This window comes from Diadema setosum, chromosome 16, assembly GCF_964275005.1.
Source record: "Diadema setosum chromosome 16, eeDiaSeto1, whole genome shotgun sequence".
NCBI lineage: Eukaryota > Metazoa > Echinodermata > Echinoidea > Diadematoida > Diadematidae > Diadema > Diadema setosum.
Window position 1 is genome coordinate 36,470,120 of NC_092700.1, and position 24,016 is coordinate 36,494,135.

The window sequence follows — 24,016 nt, forward strand, 5'->3', positions numbered from 1 at the left end:
TATAACACCTACGCTTGCACACAAATACATGTATCCCCATTCCCTTAGGCCTACAGTAAGTATTCATCCTACAATTAGATGCACAGAGAAAAACAATATGCTCAATGAGAGTAGACTTTCCTATGTTTGACCATAAAAGAACATTATGTACAGTACATGTACAACATACAGACTGTACAGTGGGATATGCCAGATCTAGAGTTCAGCCAATATTCTGTACATAAAAATTTATAAGGGACTACAAAAAGCATTCAGCTTGTGTGTTTTGAAATGTATGCATGTCACTAGACAATACTCAGAGAGGCTGTGTTGTATTCTTTTGTCGGGGCTTAGAAATAATCAATTTTCCTTCGAGCTCTCTAGCTGAATTAGGGAGTCTTGGTACGTATGTACGACATGTAGTTCTGGTACGCCCACTGCATCTCCATGGTAACAGGTACCTGAAAATTTTATCTCTCCTCGTGAGCACACAGTAATTGATACCACTGCTTACCACCTAGATGATGCGATAAGTGTGTCCTTTGCGCCCCTTTGCTTAGGCTAATCTGATAAGCAACTGGAAGTCCCTTTATCAATTAGAGTCATTAGCACAGAAGAGAGCCTAATGAGGACAGTGGTTGGCACCATAACCAATTCAAATCAAAGTATTAAAAACAGGACCTCTTTAAAAGTGTGCTATTATGATAAAGGTAAAGAACAGAACATTGTGGAATTTCAGTGTTGGCTTTTATGTGGAGAGAGAATGCCACAATGCTCTTGGTGTGAGACAAAAACCACTATGTTCCACAGGATATTATACCACAGCTTGAACATAAAACAGTTTACATCTCTTACATTTCTTATTTGTAGGTTTGAGGACTTTCTTTTCCAATGGAAATGAAAGAAAGAAAAACCCTACTTTGATTAATTGACTCTACATTGTACACTGCTGTATGTCATCTTGAGGTCTTGATATTAAAATGGGAATGTTAATTAGATGTATATCAAAGGTTATACATTTTCTAGAATGTTGCATATCTGCTATGGACAAGAAGTGTTACACACTTTTTTTTCTATCAAATTCAGATTAATATTTGAGATGATTAAAATGTGCTTTGGTGGACAGAGCTTAAAGTGCAATAAGATGTATTGCATGCACATACATTGTAGTTACAGGTTTGTACAATGTACATCTGTAGTGTACATGTACATTACAATGTACACATGTAAGTCTGTAAAATTGACCTGTTGTTTGGATCATCGTTTTAGATAAAATCTATGATGTTGTATAGAGACTGTTACAATAATTCCTAGAATTTTCGTTCAATCCAGTTATGACTGTTGTAGACATTGATGGTGTGAAGGTACAATAAAGGCCTACTGCAACTACACTGCCCTACTTTGGCAAAAGGAAGCAAGTGACAAAAGTGACATTTCTCGTAAAAGAGCAAAATGTGTCTGTCATTAACAATGACGTCAATGGACTATCATGATGTCTTATCTAACATATCTCTGGATAGTAGGATGAGTGTTTCAGCATGAAATTTGGCCTGGAAGAAAAGCTCATTATGTGAATTATGAAAACATCAATAACTCAAATTTGGATGGTACAAGTATGTCACTAGCTTCCTTTTGCCAAAGTAGGGCAGTACAGATTAGTAATAGTGTCACTCCATTTTAGGTAGTGTATGTCAAATGTACACTGTACATATTACATGTGAATAAAAGCATGATTCTGGGGGTAACTTGGACACTTTGCTGTGATACATTGTAGAATACCAGGGCTAAAAACTTTGACCAATCATCTGCTTTAAAAATCCAAACACAACTCAAGGCATTGCAGCAAACAATTGTTTTTTGACAAAGGTATGATTTGGGCACCATTAGGTGACTTTATTTAGCTTTGAGTGGGACAAGCCTGAATGTACTGTACAATGTGCAAGTCCAGACAATTTTGACTACACTGTAGCTGTACTCAACACCTTTACATGTACGATAATGTAGTGCAAAAAAAAAAAAAAAAAAAAAAAAATGGACCATGCCGACCACAGATTCTGTATTTTGTCATTTAATTCATTTTTCTCTTTACTTTTGGATGTCATTCTCTTTAATGCCAAAACTGTGAGTTACATACATTGTATCAAAATCAATCAAAAGTACATAAAATTGGCAACATTTGCATGCTTTCAAAATTTGATAGTGTGTGTTTGTGTGAGTGCGTGTGTGTAGGCCTATTGTAGGTAGTGCAGAGAATTTTTTTTTTTTTTTTTTTTTTTTTTTATCTGAGAAGATTCAGCAATTCAGGAACAGTTCCTATTTATCCAAAGACACACAATTCATTGATCATTGCATTCAATAGTTTAAATTTCTGTGAAGAATTTAACACCAACACCAAAAAAGCTGATGGCATGAAGTCATAAAGAGCCTATAGATATGTTAAAAAGTATAAATCACCCGTCAAATCTATCCGGATATTTTGGTGGGCACTTGCAAATCCAATATATTAATGCAAGCAATTGAACTTCTCAGCAACCGTGTATAAAATGAGACTTCACTGTATAGGCATCACTGATAGAGGGCAGTATTAACAAAACACTTGAGGTATTGTTTGCCCTTCAGACTACTAGTAGGGGGCGCAAGGGATTTTTGGTTCAAATTTTTCCAAAAGCACCAAAATTTGGCACACATGTAGCCCAAACCATACTATTTCGATTTTTGATGGGCGCCAAGAAGGGCGCCCTCTGGGGCGGCCATATTGGCAAAATCCAATATGGCCGCCATATAGGTTTAAAGGTCACCTGCATTTGAAAACATAAAAGGGTTACAATCATTTAAAAAGTCAAGTTAAGAGGTTTTCTGGGTCAAGGAATTCGAATCTGAAGTTGTTTTTGTGGTTTGAAGTCAATTTGTCCTTATAAGGTCACCTTAAGGTCATAAAGGGGTCAAGCCATTGTATTCATAACAGTTTATTTTTAAAAATGGCTTGTCGATGGTCAATATTCCAGGAATGCCAGCCTTAGTAATAGAATTGCAGTTGTCGACGGCTGAAAAAAGGCGTATTTCTTGTGAAGGGCGCCCTCCAGGGCCGCATATTTGCAAAATCCAATATGGCTGCCACCTACGTTTAAAAGCCAGTATAACAATCAAAAACCTTTAAAGTGTTACAATAATTCGAAAAGTCAGCTCTAGCGGTTTTATGGGTCAAGGAATTCGATTCTGAAATTATTTTTATGGTCTGATGTCAACTTTTTCTTGTAGGGTCTCCCTAAAGGTCATTTGGAGTCAAACCATTATAATTATTTACAATAGGTGATTTAGAAAATGGCTTGCCTATAGTCAATATAGGAGGAATGCCAGCCCTGCTAATAGAATTGCAGTTGTTGAGGGCTGTGAGAGAGGGAGAGGTGGGCTTTCTCACGAGTAACATCAATATGAATTATCTGCTTTCGTATTAAGATTTCAAACACTAGGTATACACCCATGAATTATAATAAGAACCCCTTTCTGAGAGTAATTAGGTTTAAGGGATCTTACTTAGATCCTTATTTCACAATTAAATTTGAAGACTTGGTAACCCTTCAATTTCATTTTTAATGATTACTTACGGTGATTTTTTTTTCTGCATCATTTCAATTATGGCCTGTTATAATATGGCTACACAAGCTTTGAAGTAAGGTTCTGTCCAAAGCTATGGAATATCATAGTTCATGCCACAATCATTCCAATAACTATTTTTACATTACAGGCGCTAAGAAGAAATGTCCTCACCGACTGGTCATATTTGAGGAATTCAATATATTTGCATCTCCTTTAATGACAGCCAACAGAGCTAATTAGAATTATGGGTAATGCCCTTTCAAAGAGTTGTCAAGATTTGATTATTGGATTATTATTTTCATCTTCATCTGCAAGGAATGCAATAAAAACATACATATATGAGAAATAGATTCCTGTTGCTACCTAATATATTAATAGTTTAGCAATAAGGGGAGGGGGCTACTCTATATATAACAGCGTTCTTGACGTTGCCACTAAAAAGAGAAGTGTTTTTATTTCTCTGTTGCAGTTCAGGGATCCTCAATCAGAATAGATATTCATAATTCAGATTAAAATTCATTGGAATAATAATTATGAAGATCACTCCTAATCTGGATGAAAAAAGGGAAAAAATCTGCCGTGTTTAAGGGAGTTTTTAGTACATCAGGTAGGCATCAATTTGCCATTTTCGAACTTGTGTAAGAAAGTTCGACTCTAAAGTCCTTACAGGAAATTTTATGTGCCTCCACAGCTAAATATGCCGTTCAGAGAACATGAAGGTCCTGGTGACGCCATGTAGGGAACAAGCATATTTCACAGGTGCCACAGTGACACCATTAATAGGGTACAGATTAGATATGCTACAGTACAACTTCATGGCACCTTCTAAGGTCTACTGAGATTCTATCCAAAGTGCTTGGACGCAAATTGGTATGAAAGCACAAGACTTTATAAGTTGGTATCTCGTTGGTCTAAAGACTATAGGTTGCAAGTCTACTCTCCGCAACATCTCTGCGACGCATCTGGAGACGAGCCCAATCTCCAGGATTTGCCGGAGAATCGAACATTTCCGATTTTTTACAGAGACTATTTTCGTCTTCCAGCTTGTCTCCGAGACGTCTACGAGACGTCTCTGAGAAGTCTCCATCACTGTGTCCTGTCGTGGGGACTAAATTTGTCTGCAACATCTTCGAGATGTCCCCGCATATTGTGGAGGCCGTAATAACGTAATGGCGACGAGATGGAGAAGTCGCTGAGAAAAGACGTATCTAATAAGTCCCTGCGACTACAAAAGTCGTGCCAACATCCCCGTGACTTCCAAGCAAATAAGTTGTCCCTTTGTTTGAAGACGTCTTGGACGTCGCCCTGGAAAACGGTTTAGTTGTGATAGCGAAAATAATTTCTTCGAGACGCTGGCATTGCGACAATGTATCCTCCCGTCAGATAGGCCCTCAATTCCCTCCCCCACCCCCACTTTAAATTTGCAGCAATATCAAACTACTGACCATGGCTCATCTGACAACTGCTCTACATTGTGCATTTTCACATTCATTCATTCATTCATTTCATTTTTTTCCATTTCCATGTTTTCCACCTCCCAATGCATGACTTGAAACAGCTGTGGTGCAGAAGAATGAAATTTGGTACTGAAGCATTGCGGAGAGTGGCTGATAGTACTAGTAATTGCCATGTACCTGTGCCATCTTTCCTCCGACTCCACTCCCTGAAGTCAGGGATGACATCATGACCCATGCTGTCATGATTCCAGTAGAAACTCACTTGCAGCAGCACTCATTTTCGAAATGTTGATACAGCGCCTCTTGAGCAGATAGGGTGGTTTCTGATGATCTGCTCTCACGTTATGACGAGATGATGCCTACCCTTGTTGACACTGGCTGCCCCATAAACCTTGTTGCTCATCAGTCCTTGCTGGACATGAGCACGATTATTAAAGTAGTTAATGTGTCAGTGAGCTCTGGTTTGATGACCCATACTACTTAGGCATTTTGCATGCCACATCAAAGCAAGTCTGAAGTAATGTCACACCCTGTCAGTGCATGATGTTGTGCTCTGGAAGAGAGGTATGCTGTACAGGAAAGACCACGACCCACTCGTAACTCCCTCAGATCAAAGGGATTAAAAAAAGCACACTACCGAAAATGTGATGGTATGCTCATCCGTGCGATTGTATACTGTTTTCAGAAAATGCTTTCAGAAAACATTATGTCATCCTTTGTAAGGATATCTTTGCGTAGATCGCATCTAAGATGTTGGAAAGCTGAAGGGTTGTGAGATCACAATTCCTGTTGGATATTTCCGTCTCGAATCAGGTGCTCAGGATGAGTTGTCCGTCCAATTTATTCTTGGATATCTGTGCGCTGATAAATGAGGGCAGTTCTCTATTTTTCAATCGTAATTTTCAGGAAGACGCTACGCTCTTCCAATCATAACTTGAGATTTGAGTGGTGCCATCACCATCTCTTGTCAGAGGACCGCACAGTGTTGCTGCACAAAAATGTTAAGATTATTTTCTTCAGGATGAGTATCCCATACAACATCAATAGGTGTTCAGTCTCCCTAGTCATTTGCGCTTTCAGTTTAAGAAACGGTTCCGTTTGATAAAAAGAGAATTAAAAAAGATAAGAAAAAACCTTCAGCTGAATTGTCTTCACCTACTCTGATAAGATACTGCCATTAAAGGACTTTAATGATCGAATTTAGTTAACTGCCCCTAGAATACTGGTCTGACCTGGATTGAGGAGCTCCATTCCCTGGGAGCTTCGGCCATTGCTTCCTTCACTGAAGAAGCAGACGCTGTCTTGTCAAGGGAGAGCAGGCATACACCAATTTCAGCAGGAGGAGAATCATATCGCTTGCCTGCTGGAATGTTATGTAATTGACCATGAAAGGTGACGAGGTGGCTCAGTCGGTAGCGTATGGCTTGCGGTCTAAAGACTTGTGTTCCGGCGCGGGTTAGAATCCCACTTATCTCAAGTCTAGCTGAGCAATGGTGTGTGTAGTAGAGGCACAACACTTTGCACCTCATCACTTGGGTATAAAAAGTGGAAGTCCCTTGTGTGTAAGAATCACAAACCCAGACAGATGAAAAGATCCCGAATCGGCATTCCTTTATCGGAAAACTCAAGGTGCATAAATCGGTAAAGTGGTCCACCCCAAGTACATACGACTGACCAGCTAGCTGTATACGGGCTATCCAGCTATCTCGTCAGAAGGAAAAAAGAAGACAAAATAAGATTAGGCGTGTTATTACCCTCTTTGCCATTGCACCCTGATTCGGCACCTTGGAATAGGATGGCGGCCGTATCTAAGCATGTATATATATATATATATATATACAGTATATATATATATATATATATGTATATATTATATTGAGACAAAGAAAGGAAAAACTGATCAGAAAACAATTTATAAATAGTGAAAACTTTGAGCAAAGAAAATGAGAAAAGAAAACGAAACCAATGGAAGCCCGTTTTCTGTGCTCAAAGATTTCAATATATATATATATATATATATATATATATATATATATATGTATATATATTACATATATTTTTTTTCATCTATTTGCCATAATCATTATTGATATGTAGGGGGATGGAACCGCTCTTGGCCCTAATTGACCATTGAAGGAGTATGGAAGAGGTGACAAATGGGACAAAATAGGGGTACCAGTGAATTGCAGTTGAATGCTCACAGACACCATTTCGAAAAATGCACAAAATGCCTGATTTGACCCTTATTTGACCTCGAAAGTGACCTTGAGAGGTGAGAGTGACCTTGAATTGCAGAAATGATATTTAGAATCTCATTCTCTAACCCCGTAAAATCTTCCACATGGGATTCATAACATTACTCAACCTTTTCAATTTGTAACTGCAGTTGACCTTTAACCCGGATGGCGGCCATATTGGATTTCACCAATATGGCGGCCCCAAGGGTTTTTAGTCTTGGCGCCCATCAAAAATCGAAAGAGTATGGTACAAGGGACCTATGAGCCAAATTTGGTGCTTTTGGAAGAATCTGAACCAAACCGCCCATTTTGAGCCCTTAGGCCCCCAACTATACAGCAAACCTGAGGGAAATGTCAAGTGTGTGTATATCATGGCACATCAATCAAAATATATCCTTAGCTTTGATTCTCAAATCCAATCAATTTATAGTGACTGACTTTACCTTTGTACAATACAAAGGACATTTTACAGCAGGTTTGTATGAAGGACTATTAAATAACTGTAGATAATAAACATAAGTGTGGCAAAAAAGGAGAGAGTTAATGGCCAAGTTCAGAGACCTGTGTAAGTCTTGAGTATGGATTTGATTGAATTCAAACTCACCACATAGTTTACATCAGAATGTTAACATGTTCGGTTCAAAAGAATACAGCTGCACAGGTGTATGTGGTAAGAACTTCAATGAAGTGCTGAATGTACATGTACACCCTGTCTTCTTATCAATTTGTAAAGGGGCAACCCTTTCCTGTTTGTTGTTCTGTTGTTGTTGTTGTTTTAATCAGAATTTTTAAGTGCTGTATACAATGTATCTACTCAAAGTGGTACTTAAACCGGAGTAAGGTATACACTTTCTGTACACATGATAATTATTCAATATACCCCATGTACAGTTCACTTGTACCCGTAATGGCTACCAACTACTGGATCCACGGAGCGTCGAATGAAACTGCAATATCCTCCAAACTAATTCACCAATTGATAAGATGCATCATGTTGTCCTCCTGAGTCCAAATATGACTTGTAAACGCAAATACCTGGTGCATAAAAGTACAAGGAAACAGGTCACAGGCAGGACGAAATTAATACACAAAAGATGGGAGCCCCGCGAGAGGAACTGCTGCATGAGCGCTTTGAGTTCAGGTCAGTTTTCAAGTACAGTATGTCCCCCAAAAAATTACAATCAGATTTTCGCATTGATAACATCCAATATGATTAAATTGTCTAAATGCTACAACGCACTTCAGGGTCTTAGAATACAACATTTTATTGTAGCTCTATTTTGCAGAAAACCCCATTCGATGACGGTTAAGCGGTCAGAGAGAAATGTGGATTGTTGTAAAGCATGTCACGAGTCTGATTCTTCCAAGATTAGCACTTCGATGATCTTTGTGTGAATACAATAGACAGAACTTGGAGGGAAGAGATTCCCGACATCCTCTACAAAATTCCTCATAATTCTCCTTGACCACTGAAACAAATCAAATGCCACTGTAAGATGTGGGCAGTGAGTTATAGTTTCATACCCTGAATTTGTATTTAGATTGATTCAATATTTTTAAAGATATCATTGCGGACGTTCCCGTTGTAATTTTTTGGGGGGACACACGGTATCTGCAGTGTATCATTAACATCTGAATTCTACTCGGGGAGGTTTAACTCCTTTGTAAAAGGTGGTACTGTATCTGTCTTTTCAGGACAAGGACCATTCCCGTTTAACCCGTTGAGGAAAGGCTGATTTTGCTAAAACATGCACTTCCCATTGTACAGTATGTATGTAGACACTTGCCTGAGTATACACGACTCGTCCTCAACAGGTTAACCAGGCTACATTTGTAATGCTGCTACGTTATGTGTAGAGTCTTGTTCCTTGCCATCTATGGCCCATATATTATTTCACCATTTCTTTAATAATTCTTAATTTTCTCTAGATACAGAACTGGGGACCGTTTCATAAAACTTGTCATCACTGACAAGTTGTCATAGATGTGACAAGCTACTGAAATCCTTGCATCTGATTGGCCGAGAGCAAATTTGTCATAAATGTGACAGTTGTCACTGATGACAAGTTTTATGAAATAAGCCCCAGATCTTGTTTGGAAGTGAGTAAAGACTCCGCCAGGATCCAAGTGATGATGTTGTACTGGTCTGTGGAAAACAGCAGTGCTCTTGATACTTTCAGATGGCCAGGATTCAGTTCCTGTTTGTCAGCGTGGTATACCTGTACATGTCCATGCAAATTGCTGTAGCAGTGGGACAAAAGGCAGAATCTTTCCTCTGACACTCGGGCAATTTATGTAAAGAGTATTTTCAGAATTCTGGGAAGAGGCTTGAATGTTTCACTAGGCTATTCATTAATATGGTGACATGGTGAAGAAGGCAGACATGTTTTGTCTCCCACTGGTGAAAGAGCTCAGGGTCATTCCTTGAAGCTAGAAAAACAATTTGCCACAAATGTATCATAAGAATTCAATAGCATCTTTCTTTGCTACCACCTGGCTACCACTGTAACACTCAGCTGTTGACATCTGGAGTGGTGTGCCAAGAGGTGGTCTGTGCCTGCTTATTGCATTAAAAAATTAGGGTGGATAACACTGGGTACAGGTAGTGTATAGCATGTGACTTTGAGCAACAAGCCTTAATCTTGGGTGTGTTTACAAGATCTGCCACACCCTCGACCCTTCCCGCCATGTATCTTGTGTACATGTGCAGTAATTGCTTCCATGCACACTATAATATTTACAGATAGATCACAGCAGAGATTTCTCCAATCTGCAGTGCAGTGTTGCCGATGTCCGACCATTTATAACAAGAATGGCCTACAAATACAATGATCATTACAGAGTGTCTAGTAAATTACAGTTTACTAGCAGCCATCATGGAGCTACAACAAGTACAAGGTCTTCTCCTTTTTCTGGTGTAGACTCTCCAGTGTTCATGATCCAGTCAACCTTCAGGTCAGAGTGGGTAATGTACTGGCATCCTATTGAACATCCCAACAGTAAAGCTTGAGTTGTTATGCAAGTTATTACAGGATGCAGTACATGTAAACATTTGATACCCTCAGACTATTCATATTGCGAAAACTTAAAAGCATTAATAGCACAGTTCAATTCTACGAAATCAAAACATAAAATAGTGTTACATAAAAAAACAAGAAAATATTAAAGCATACACTGCAAAATTTCAACTTTTACAGCAGTATGAACATACTGTCGTATGTCTAAACAGTATGCTTTGATTATGTGTAGGCACCTGTATTTGTAGATTTTATCTTCAATGATATGAATCACAGATTGCTTTGGCATTCAAACTATAACAACGTCACCAAAAGCGCTATTTGTGTAAATTATATCTTGTGGTTGTGGTCACTAGACTAGAACTTAGACTTTGGAAGTTAGAGTAAACAACCCGGTTTGCGGCATGCTTTGTACAGAGTGCCTATTTGCACCAAGGGGCCACTTTATTCATTGATGAAAAGGCCCAATCTGGTGTCACTTCCCACAACACGTCGACAAAACCTTGCGAGTAACTGCGACCAGCCCGAACGTGAAGTGTTCGCACAGTATAACTGTGTACAGGGAGCACTCCGGGGTTAAGTTGTAACTCCTGCTTACGTTCTGCAGTTACATTGTAGGACTTAATGCCTAACCCCAGGGCGCTCCTTCACACAATTCGTGGGACTAAGCACACATGGACATACATTGTACATGATGTTCATTAACCCCGGCGCGAGGTGCTGTTACTACTAACTTAGAACTAGAAGTACATTTGTACGTGTTGGGGTTGACCGACAGATCGGTCTGTATCTGGTTGTGTATGTTCTGCGGAGACTGCGTCTGGTTTCACGGATCCCCTCTGGAGGAGAGCGATGTCAAAAAAATGAAAGACTCCTCCGGACAGACGGATCTTTCTGTCTAGTGAGCGTCGGGGTCGCTATTGTGGTTAGAACAGATGTTCATTAGAATTTCTAGCTGTTTTATTCATGAATGAAAGTGCCCCTGGCAGAAAACAGAAATACACTAACATTAGGCACCAAGGCCTGCCGCATACAGACAGGGTTGTTTAACTAGTAAAGTACGTAAGTAACGTTTATACAGAGACTGTTATCTAGAATCTAGTGTTATTAGTTACCATTGCTAGATCTTGTATGTGTTGTCTGATCTAATGTCGTAATGAGAACAAAACTGACAAATCCCTGGACCCTGGCCTGCGTACACTACTAACGTTAGTTATCTACCGACCAACACTCGCTGTATGTAGCCTGTACAACTGTAAGTCACCCTTGGTTATTTTTAATGTTAGTCCTTACCTATGTAGGAAGAGATGTCAACATCTCCATAGTCAGGGGACATTCCATTTGGTTCACCAGACATTCTTGGTTGGTGTGTATCTTTGCTAGTCCTTGAACCTGTGACTCTTGTGAGTGTGATAGTGATAGTGTCAATGACAATGGCTTGATGCAGAGCCGACGTATCAGTCACAACCAGCTGTTTCAACCCCTCACGTTTCGATCCCGCTATTAAACGTTACACAAAACTTTCTCCGGCCTCGATGGAATGTTGAAATGACTGCGAGTGTGATACGAAAACCGTGCACAATCACATGCCTCAACCTTGTCCGAGTTGTCGTCTGCAGCTCATGCAGTTGGTCTCCGTTGTGGAGCTGATGCAAAAGAACGTGTAGGCGGAAGGTTACTCTGTCTCGAAATGGTATCGGCTAGCAGCTAGTCGTAACCATTGATAGAAAGTTATCCCGTGACTTATTTTACTCTCAATCTTCTGTTAGCTCGATCCGTGACATAAACTCACTGACACTGTGTTACTTTCGCTGGATCTTCACGGTGACGTTCGCTGGCCGCTGCGCTCAGCTTGTTTGAATGTGAGCCCAAGGAACACTGTGATTGTGTGCAGGCTGCTGCTATTTTATCATGACAACTGTATAACTTTTCTTCTATGCTCTATATCACCTATCCACCTCGTCCTCACAGTTCGTCCGACTGACAGCTATTATGGGAATATTAACAATGCAACTCCGGTTCTTCTAATATCGACTTCAGTAATATTTTCCCAACTATATTCTGCAGACGTGTTGATGCCCTACGACCCCGGAAGAACTACCTGTTTAGCTAGCTTGCTGTGTACGTGTGTGTACTGTGTGTTGCAATTCTACCGATCAGACCAGTCCTGTGCATTACCGCTGCACGCTTCACACGCACAGAACTCTTACACAGCTGAAAGAGTTCTGTGTTCACACGCCGTGTTGTGGTACACGCCTACTTCTAAGAACGTAGTTTTAGTCTACCACCAAGGAACATCAAAATAAATGCGTACAACGAAAGAAACTGTATAGGCCTATGTGCTAAATATAGACATACCATAATTTACACTCAGTGAAAAAAAAAAAGTAAACTCTTTTTCGAGCTCAAAATTTTCATAGATGATTTTGATGAAAATCAATGTGTCATAATTATACCATATCAAAGCTAGCTATCAACCCAGTTGGTCAAAGTGAACACATTCGTTTCTGTCCTATGCAGGGCACAAAAGTGAAAATTGCAAAAATTAACATGTTGTCTTTCATTTGCAAGCGGCCTTAAAGATAACAATGATAACAAAAGATTACTTGAGAGACATGAATAAAATAGCAAATAATAAGTTTTCGCTGTCTTTATCTCTTTAGAAACCTCAAACAAAATCGAATTGGGAAATTAGGCCTAAAGGAGGAAGATAAGAATTTGCTGTCAACTTAAACTTCAAATGACATAGGGAGTAAGGGCACAAATATGATTCATATAAATAGAATATCTTTATTTCATTCTTTTGATTTAGTAATTTAAGAATTCATGAGACAATTCAAGAAGTAAATACTATTTACAAATTTTATTAATTGGGAAATCAATTTAAATTCCTACAATTTTTGTCAATAGTGTTTCTTCTCTCATTTAATTTTTTGAATTTGGATTTGACAGAAAATTATTCACCTCCATATTAAGCTTTTATTGATCTTTTGGGCTTCAAAGATATTATAGAGATCATAAGTTTATTTCTGTAACTTGATTCACGTTTTTTTGAAGCGTTAAAGTTGTCTTTTGTTCTTATTGTTACATGGGAGAGCACTTACTCATGAATTACCCCGAATTGTTTGTTTTTGTTTTTACTTTTGTGCCTTGGAAGAGAAAAACAAAGGTGTTCGCTCATGTGTAAAGTTTTCCTTTTCACTGACCTATAGTAGGTTGGTCTAGCTAATTACATAACCTTTCATATGGTAGAAAATTAATATTATGATACTTTAACCTTTAGACAAATATTCTACAAGAAATATACTTGAAAAAGTGTTTACTTTCTTCTTCTTCTTCTTCTTCTTCTTCTTCTTCTTCTTCTTTTTTTTTTTTGCTGAGTGTATATCAATAAAATGGAAATGAATGGACGATGAGAGTGTAAAATACGTGGATGATCAATACAATAAAAGGGGTGAGGGTAATCATTATAGTGTGGACTGCACAGCATTGTTTAGATTGTAAAAATCCAATCTAATGTACAACAATAATAATCATAATAAGCCTAAATAACAGCAATTCTCCGATATCAGAAGAAGCTGCCATGGACTTCGATTTTTTTTTAACTGCATGTTTACTGACATCACAGCGCCGGCGGAACCAGGGGGGGGGGGGGGGCATTTTTTCACCCCGGAAGTGGCACTAGGAAAAAATAGAACCTTGACGTGTAAGCGCGGTAAGGCCTTTATTTTTATTTATTTATTCATCTATTTTTTTACTTGTCAGCTAAAGAAACCCAGAAGTGGAATGTGAAAGATGCGCGCTGAAGACCTCTTTTTTTTTTCTTTCTTTTTTTTTCAAACCCGGAAGTGGCACCAACAGTATAAAGTGCCCCCTCCCCCTCCCCCTCCCACTTTTGAAAACGTGGCGCCGGCCCGGCATCAACCGATCACCCATTTGTATTTTGGAAGGAAACCTCTTGGCTCTTCATCCTGATTTTGGGACGTATATTTCCGCCTGAATTATTATTATCAGCAGTGTCTGCAGGAAGCCGTTAGTTTTGTTTGATAAGAACCTTATTTTTCCCCTACCATACCACACACAAAGCCTGTACATGGAGACTCTGACGGCCATCGCAAATTTTAAATCTCGTGGTGAAATTTACATCGAAATTCAGAACAAATACTTTACATGGCATTGATTTATTTGCGAATTTGTCGAAAATGCCTTTTCTAAACTAATTCACAAAACAATGACATTCTATTCAAAAACTGTATCAGACATTCGTGCATTGAATTCTGCTGCAGATTTCACTAACGTCTCACAAAATTTTCACAAGATAATATTAAGCAAACTTTGCAAGCAAAATTATCGCAAACTCTGTCTTGAATATCATCGCGATTTTTTTTTTTTTCCAAGAGTTATAGCTTACGTATTCGCGGCATGCATGGCATCATTAACCTTCACGGAGCTGGTATAATCTGATAATAGTCGGGTACCTAAGGGGGGTCACCGTGCACCCCCCCCCCCCCCCAGGACTCGTTGAAACTTACATTTTCAGGATCCTCATGACATACCAAAACATAATCAGGATGTTAACAAGAACGAAAAGTGGCTGTTCTAGGTGAAATTTAATGTATTCTATTGTTTTTCATAATTTCTTATGTATTTCTTTGTTTTTCAACTTTTTCAACTTTTGTTTTTTCTTTGTTTTTCTATTGGAAATTGTCACTGATCACTTTTCTACCATAGTTAGCACAAAACTAATCAATGAAAGTGATTAATTGTAAAAATAATCAGGTTTTCATGACTTTCATGACAGAGCACCTGTTTTCCATAGGAAATGTACACAAAAGCACAAAATTGTGCCGGTTTTGGGACGACATTCCGTTACAAAAATGGGCGTGACTTCGCAAAAGTATGTAGGGAAGTTGCAAATTTGGTCTCAAAAGTTGCGTGAGACTTGAACAAAACAAAGTCAAGTAAGTTTTGAGGAGTCCTGGGGGTGCATGGTGAACCCCCCCCCCCCCCCTTAGGTACCCTACTATGTAGGCCCTATACATGTAAGCACATATATATTACATACATACATAAGGACGGGGGGGGGGGGATCCGCCACCCCCCCCCCCCTCAAAGTTTCGCGCTATAAATCTGTCGCGAGGCTTCTTGACTTTGTTTGGTCAAGTCTCGCACAACTTTTGAGACCAAATTTGCAACATCCGCGTATACTTTTGCGAAGTCACGCCCATTATTGTAACGGTATGTCTCCCCAAAACGGGCACAATTTTGTGATTTTTGTGTACATTTCCTATGGAAAACAGGTGCTCTGTCATGAAGGTCATGAAAACCTGATTATTTTTACAATTAATCACTTTCATTGATTAGTTTTGTGCTAATTATGGTAGAAAAGTGGTCAGTGACAATTTCCAATAGAAAAACAAAGAAAAAACAAAAGTTGAAAAAGTTGAAAAACAAAGAAATACATAAGAAATTATGAAAAACAATAGAATACATTAAATTTCACCTAGAACAGCCACTTTTTGGTAACGGAAAAAGTACTCATTATGTTATACAATGCATTAATCTTACCGTATATTAATTATTGTAATGTTGTCTGGGGAAACTGGGGAAACCGGGGAAACTGGGGAAACTGGGGAAACTGTAATAAAACCAAAGTAAATGTTATTTTTCTTTTACAGAAAAAGGCAATAAGAATATGTACTAACTCACATTATTTAGAACATACTGATCCATTATTCCTTAGACTAAAAGTTCTTAAAGTTGATGATATACACAAATTTCAAACAGCAATATTTATGTTCAAATACACGCAAAATCTACTCCCACTCTTCCACAACGCATTTTCCCTTAACAGGGATGTCCATGCTTACCCCACGCGCCATCGTAATGATTTCCATTTGAATAACCCTAAACTCCTATTAGCTCAAAAATCAATTCGGCATAACGGGCCTGATATTTGGAATTCACTCCCTCTCCACATAAAACAGTGCACATCTCTTTATTCCTTTAAGGCAAATACAAAGAAATATTTCTTGGCACAATATCATACTGTACAGTAATCATTAAACATGTACCTCTTATACTCAACAACAAGGCAATATTTTGGTCCACCCCCTTTTCCTTTTCTTTTACTTTGCTGCTTGACCCGTCGCCCATATTATAACATATTCAATCATTTTCTTAGAAGTGCTGACCATCAACACTTTCGCGCTTCATCACCTGCACACGCACTCACAGGCACCTCTCCTGTTTACCAAGTAAATGTATAAAACTGGATTTACACGCATTTTAACATGGCCCATCCGTATCAGTGTTCAAGTACTACAATAAAAAATGGTAATTTAACTCTGGCTGTCCGTCTGTTCAAGCACGGCTTATAACGGCGGCCCTCTGCATCATATGTATAATCTTATATTATATATTGTACTGTGAATCAAGTCATTATTGGCCATATAAACATTTTGTATGTTATTTAACGTTTCATTTGTCTTTATATACAAAATATGACTTACTATGTAATATGTCAATAATATGAAATGCAGAAAATAAAATCTTTTCAAACAAAAAAAAAAAAAAACAAACAAACTTTTCGTTCCTGTTAACATCTTGATTATGTTTTGGTATGTCATGAGGATCCTGAAAGTGTAAGTTTCGAGGAGTCCTGGGGGGGGGGGGTGCACGGTGACCCCTCCTTAGGTACCCAAGTATAATGTGTTTGAATTTTGTGTATACATCGTAACTTTTTGACTCATTGTCCAAGGAAAGATTAAAGGGCGCCGGAACTTATTTTCCTTTCTTGTTGTTGTTCCTCATCTTCTTCATCTTAGCTGCTTCATCTTATTGGGGGGGGGGGGGGGGGGGGGGGACGTGGTAATGGAAAACAAGGACATTGTAATACCATGATCAGTGTTCTTATGATAGGCCTTACACTTCAATTATAATTTGTTCTATATAATCCAATATTTTATAAAGGTCTTCTTTTTCTTGCTTTTCAGGGAGTTTGCATTTTGCTGATATGAAACGCTGTATTCGAAGAGGCGAATTACATTATGTGGAAGCCTCGTTGGACAGGGTGGCCTATTATCGTGTATATCTTCTGATTTTTATTTTGTAATAAACAATGAGGTAAATAGATATTGTACAAGACCGGCGGAAGTTAAAAGACTAACCCAAATTTAAGTATGAGTTTTTACGACACACAACAAGATTATATAGAATAGTCTTCTCTATGGCCTCATTCAAGAGAAAACATTAAAAAAAATATATTGTAAAATCATTTATGTGCAATAGTGCCCTCCTGTAATAGACCCCTCATCATTGATGCTGTATAGTATTTATGTATATCAGTATTTTTATGTTTGTTTTGTTCTTTTTTTTTCATATTGTTTCGTCTTGTGTTGATCATAATTGTTACCTTTTGCTAGGGAGACCTTTGCTTCTTCTTCTTCCACACTCTGTATTGCGCATAATGATTGATAATAATAGTTGTCCTGAATTGTTCATTCTTTTTTTCACCAGTTGTGCAAGTTGTGGAAATAAAATGAAATGTTAAAAAAAAATGTATATAGAACGTCTCATCATCTTTCAGGGAACGCGAAAGTTTATACCGTCACACTCGTGATCATTACTTTTTCATAATATCAAATTTTTAACAGCAAACTAAACGATTCAACATAAGGAATTATGATTAGGCAAGAAGTATACAAAAAGCTGCTTCGGCATCGGATAGCCGTGTGAGGGCGCTGCAACCTGCAGCAATACCAAAACCATGGAGGAATTCATTGATTGCATCAAAGAATTGAATAATCATCAAAATAAAACAGGGCCGGTGTTGCGCATATTACTTAAAATAATAGCTTGCTCTATACATTTTTCATCTTTTCAGAGGAGTACTATTATTCCATGAATAGTTTGCTCCGTGATCCTAAAAAAAAAATCAATGTAGTATTACAAATTTTTTCTTCGTCAGCTGTACTTTTTTTTTTGCTGTAAAAACATTATTTTGTATAAATTACTATTGAAATGATATTGCTTTTGTAAATCAAGTTTGATTATTCCATTCGTTATTTCGTTATGTCACATCGTTTCGTATATACATTATTCGATCATTGTTGTTGTTGTTGTTGGTTGTTTGTTTGTTTGTTTGGTTAGACATAGTACCGTCACTCTGATATTTCGTTGAATTAGTTCACACATTCATTAAGATGTTTATTTGCTATAACGTGTTATTATTTCAGTCATCCGTTAAATAAATGGACCCTATTTTGTCTATTCATTCATTCATACGTGTATCTTTTTTTCCACTCCTCAAAAACATTTCCCGCTCTTTCAACATAACGGTCTACTAGCAATAATCAGATTGACACAGCATAGAATTTATGATTGATGTCGAAATAACACCTAAGAAAAGGAGCGCATTAGATGTTTAGCATAATTATAACATTTCATTCGTAGAATATACACGCGCAAAACTAAACTCAGGTAACGGGGGTAGAGGGATTTCGTGCATGCCAATGAATACGACGTCACTCTCCTAGTTTCGTGAGCGAAACCTATACATCTTAATGGTTGATGGTTGCTTTTATTTTGTATATCAATGATGAATTGGAGGAAATAAAAGACATGCAAGGGTGGATCATAAGATAAACACAAAAACATACACAAGTACTACACACATGTACCACACATCAGAAGCGGATCTAGAGGGGGGTGGGGGGGGGGGTTGCAACCCCCCCCCCAAAAAAAAAAAAAAAAAAAAAAATCTTATCTTTTTTTAACTTGTAATTTTATTTTATTTTTCTATTTATGGCAATGACCTCTTAACTTTACCAAAAATAGTGGTGTTTTAGATGAGAGAAAGCGCCATTTTCACACACAGATTTTCAAAAATCCTCCCTACTATCGGAGGGGGGACACCCCCCTCCCACACCCCCCCCCCCCCCCTCGCTCGCTCCGCTCGCTCGGGCTAGGTCGCTATACGCTCCCTGGCATACCGCCCCCAACCCCCTCCTTTAGAAAAAGCTAGATCCGCCCCTGCACATGCACACACACACACACACACACACGCAAATATTTTTATAGACTGCCCGTGATTTCGCCGCAAGAAAAGACAATAATACATATTGCACGTTCACAGCCTGTTTCAGACAGCCCTCTCCCCACCCAATCAATCCCCGAGTGCAAGCATCAATATTGTATTTAGGCAAAAATGTTCACAGATTCTGAATGGTTTTCCTTATTGGATCGACGCCATTTTCGAACCTTGAGCATGCGCAGTTCCTTAAAATGACGTCATTACCTCGACGGCCACGTTCAGGAGGTGAAATCGAAAAGTAACTAGTGCATGGTTATTGCAGAACTGATACTTTGTACCTTTCTCGCTGGCTCCGATGGTGGCGGTCTTATAGCATGAAAATTCTAAGGCTCACCACGGGTAGGTATTTCCCCATAGAGACGTGTGTTAAGATTTAGAATTGAAAAAAAAAAATCTGTAAAATAGCTGGGAGAAATGAGGTGTTTCATCTCCACTCACCTGGATAAGTGAGATGATTATACTCCGGCTTTCATCCATCAAATTTCCAAGGGGGGTTCTTCAGCTCAAACTCTGTCCAAGGGTTCGCAAAGCCAGACTACGAGTTCTTTTCACTCAAAAATCACCTATTTTCTGTACATGCACCCAAGCAAATAATCATAGTCCCTTTAAATTCCATGAAAAAAGGCTTTTATCTTCCAACCAAAATGCAGTTTGTAGAAAAATTCATACTCAATATCTGCAGCTATTCAGTTTTGTTGTTGTTGTTGTTGTTGTTGTTGTTGTTGTTGTTGTTGGTTTTTTTTTTTAACCAAACTATACATTTCTGATTTTCAATTATTTTTTCTTCATTTATTTTAGTATCTTTCGTACGATTTTGTGAAGCGGTCAGGGACATTCCATTTTATTTGGACAGGTGTGAGCCCTATAGTAGAGGTAATATTTTCTGAATTGATTTTTCAAAATCATAAAATGTGTTTTTGATGATATTTGCCCCTACATCATATGAGAAATTGCACATTGAAGGGTTATAAAGCTTCTCAAAGGGGCACTTTTAAAAATGATGCACACTGTTTGTTTGTTTGTTTTCAAAAATAAATCTTGCAGTGTTGATTAGTTCAACATAAGATGAATATATAGATACAAGCAGTTATCCTTGCATAAGGAGGTATCATCATCACCTTATTGTCTACAAACTACACTGTAAAAGACTTTTATTTGTCAAACAGGTTAACTTTATGTATTTTGAACTATTTCAGTGGTAGCCAAAACAAAGAAATACATTAAAATGCCACAATCATTCAAAGTTGTGTGATAATGACTACTTTATAATACATGAATTCAATTACTTTGTAGTAAGATCTAGTACCACAAGAACATAATAAGAAAACAAAGTGCAGTTAATCAGAGTAAGTGGGGGAGGAAAGGGAGGGGGAAAGGGAGCGAGGGTTTGACAGAATAGATCAACATAAACCAGCAGAACCTGTATAGGATGAATACTTCCCATTGACTTAATGTGTGCATTACATGCATACTCTTATTATTCAAGTAGAGGTCATATTTCTTAATTGATTTTTCAAAATCATGAATGTGTTTTCTATTATATTTGCACCTATATCATAATTATTATGAGAAATTGCACATTGAAGGGGTGTAAAGCTTCTCAAAAGGACACCTTTGAAAATGATGCATATTGGTTTTTTTTTCAAAAATAAATCTTACAGTGTTGATTAGTTCAACATAAGATGAATATATAGATACAGGCAGTTATACTTGCATAAGGGGTATCATCATCACCTTATTGTCTACAGGCACTTTAAAAGACTTCGATTTATCAAACAGGTTAAATTTATGTATTTTGAACTATTTCAGTCATAGTCAAAACAAAGAAATACATCAAAATACAACAATCATTCAAAGTCGTGTGATAATGACTACTTAAAGGGATCGTACAGTTTTGGTTGAGACCTTCAGGTTTCTAACATTTTTTGGTGAGATAATGAGAAACCTCTCAAGAAATATGAAAGAGCATGTAATTCTATGAGGAATTCAATATTTATTTGATGAAAATTGGTTTTGAAATGGCTGAGATATCCAAAAAAGAGCGATTCTAATGAAGTGTGGGACCCACACTTTATTACGATCGCTTTGTTTTACTTTGTTTTTGGATGTTTCAGTCATTCCAAACCTGATTTTCATCAAATAAACTTTTCATTCCTCTTAAGATGGTATGCTCTGTACTATATCTAAGTTTGTTCTTGATATCTCGCAAAAAGTTAAAAGCCCAATTGTCATCTCCACCAACGCTGTACCATCCCTTTAATTATTCATGAATTCAACTATTGTACTAAGATCCAGTACCACAAGAACATAATAAGAAAACAAAATGCAGTTAAGCAGAGTAAGTTGGGGAGGATGGGGGGGGGGGGGGGGGGGGAGGGAGGGATTTGACAGAATAGATCAACATAAACCAGCAGAGCTTGCACGGGATGAATACTTCCCATTGACTTGTGTGCATTACATGCATACTAAGGGCTCACACAGGTAAATATTTCCCCATAGAGACCTGTGTTAAAATTCAAAATTCAAAAAATTCTGTAAAATAGCTAGGAGAAATGAGATGTTTCATCTTCACTCTCCTGGATAAGCGAGATATACCCTTTCATCCATAACATTTCCAAGGGGGTTCTTGAGAAATACGACAGAACCTACTAAAAAGCAAAGCTTGTTGAGTGTAGGTCCCAACAAAAGCCTAGTGTGGATAACAGGATGAGGGGCACGGGTACAGTTAAAGACCAAACTAAAGAATAAACAGAAGAGAATGACTAGTAATACTCGGGGGTACAGAAGATTCTTCTCACATAATTTCATGTGTATGATGAAATGAGAACAAGCAACCACATACTGCACACTATATAGCAGTAGCTCCAATAACAATTTTGACAGGGAGTAATAATGCGAATGCAACATTATGGTTCCAACATTCCGGCTTCCATTGAAAATACACGGGGAAAGAGTCGGAGAATGGAAGACATGAATCTTATTTGTGATATACCAATCAGCTGCAATGCAGCATGAAAAAAGAAAGAAGAAAGAAAGAAAGAAAGAAGGGGAAACTATGACGGTATTTGACGAGACCGAAGATCTTATACTATAGAAGTGGAGGAAAACACCGATAGGCAGGAATTTGAGAGAGCATGCAACTACATGTAAGTATGCATTTAAGTCTGTTCACATGGCAACAACCGAGCAGTATATCAGAACATCCATGAGCATGGTAAAAAGGAATGTTAGTGCACTTTTGTGTTGTAACTATTCAATACATGCTGTCTGAGTTTATGCTTAAAGGGGATGGCTAGTAACTGATCAGTGGGAATCAGTGGGAATGCTGGAGGATGATTGTCCCAATCCTTGTGGGATTCATTTAAGAGTACATTATATATCTATTGTTGTGTGAAAATCATTTGCTTCAGAATGGTCTCATATTCACGTAATGTGCAGTTTAATGTTTCCAGGTTAGCGTGCCTGGTCAGTGACGGTGCATTAATCTGCACATTACTTGAATATGAGACCGTTCTGAAGCAAATAATTTTCACACAACAGTAGATATATAATGTACTCTTAAATGAATCCCACAAGGATTGGAACAATCATCCCTCAGCATTCCCACTGATTCCCATTGATCGGTTACTAGCCATCCCCTTTAAAGGATGATAATGACAAACAGCTTGTAACTTCTGTTGGGGGATCATTCCAATATTTTGAACCTGCAAACATAATTGTGTTTTTAGGGGAGTGCGTGGAGTGCGCGGGTGGAAGGTGATTTTGTAAGCGTCACTCTGGAGTTGGATAGTGATGGACAGAATTGTTTCTTATGAACATCCGTAAAAAAAAAAATCAAAAAATCAGGAAGACCTTTTGAGGAAAATTTATGAATTTATGAATATTTAATTTGCAAAATATGGTTGGGCGAAAAACAAAAATGTTTTTGTTTGTTTAGGATTCCTGTGTTTCGTGACAAAAATTTGCTTTAAAAAAAATTAAAGTGATTTTTCAAGGAGAGGTCGCTATCGATGTAAAGTCCTAAAAACTTTTTAAGTACTACATTTTCTGTGCATGCACCTAAGCAAACATAGTCCCTTTAAATTCCATGAGAAAAGCTTTCATCCTCCAACCAAAATGCAGTTTGTAGAGGAATTCATACTCAATATCTGAAGCTATTCAGTCTTTTTTTTTTCTTTGCCAAACTGCATTTCTGATTTTTTATTAATTTTTTCTTCATTTATTTTAGTATCTTTGGTACGATTTTGTGAAGCGGTCAGGGACATTCCATTTCATTTATAGGTGTGAGCCCTATTCTTGTCATACGATCGGTAGAAAGAGATTTTTCTCCTCAGTACTTAGTGGGGAAAAGCTCCTTGCATATACGGTTTGCTTTGTTCAGGGCGGCCACCTCCCTGCTTTGTTGTCGTCTTGCCTTTTCGTTCTTTAGTAAGCAATGATGAAGATGACGATGAAGATGCAGCAAGGCAAGCGAGCTTTTGGAATCGCAAGAGTAGGGATGAGTGTCTTTGTGTGAGGTCAAGGTAATTACGGCTCACAAAATGATATTGTAACTGAATTATGAACACTCGTGTGAACAGGAAGAATGACCAATCAATTTACGCCCTTGTGTGTCGCGTTTTATAAAACCTTCTC

The 24,016-nt window shown here is 38.0% G+C and overlaps 1 protein-coding gene across 1 annotated transcript in view; it reads left to right on the forward strand.

Annotated features, from left to right (window-relative positions):
- The first annotated feature begins 8,364 nt into the window (after window positions 1-8,364).
- LOC140239866 (uncharacterized) overlaps window positions 8,365-24,016 on the forward strand; it is a 45,108-nt gene continuing 29,456 nt past the window's right edge. The window contains exon 1 of the mRNA XM_072319686.1: window positions 8,365-8,411. Coding sequence (XP_072175787.1) covers window positions 8,365-8,411 — 47 coding nt within the window. The remainder of the gene's footprint in view (window positions 8,412-24,016) is intronic.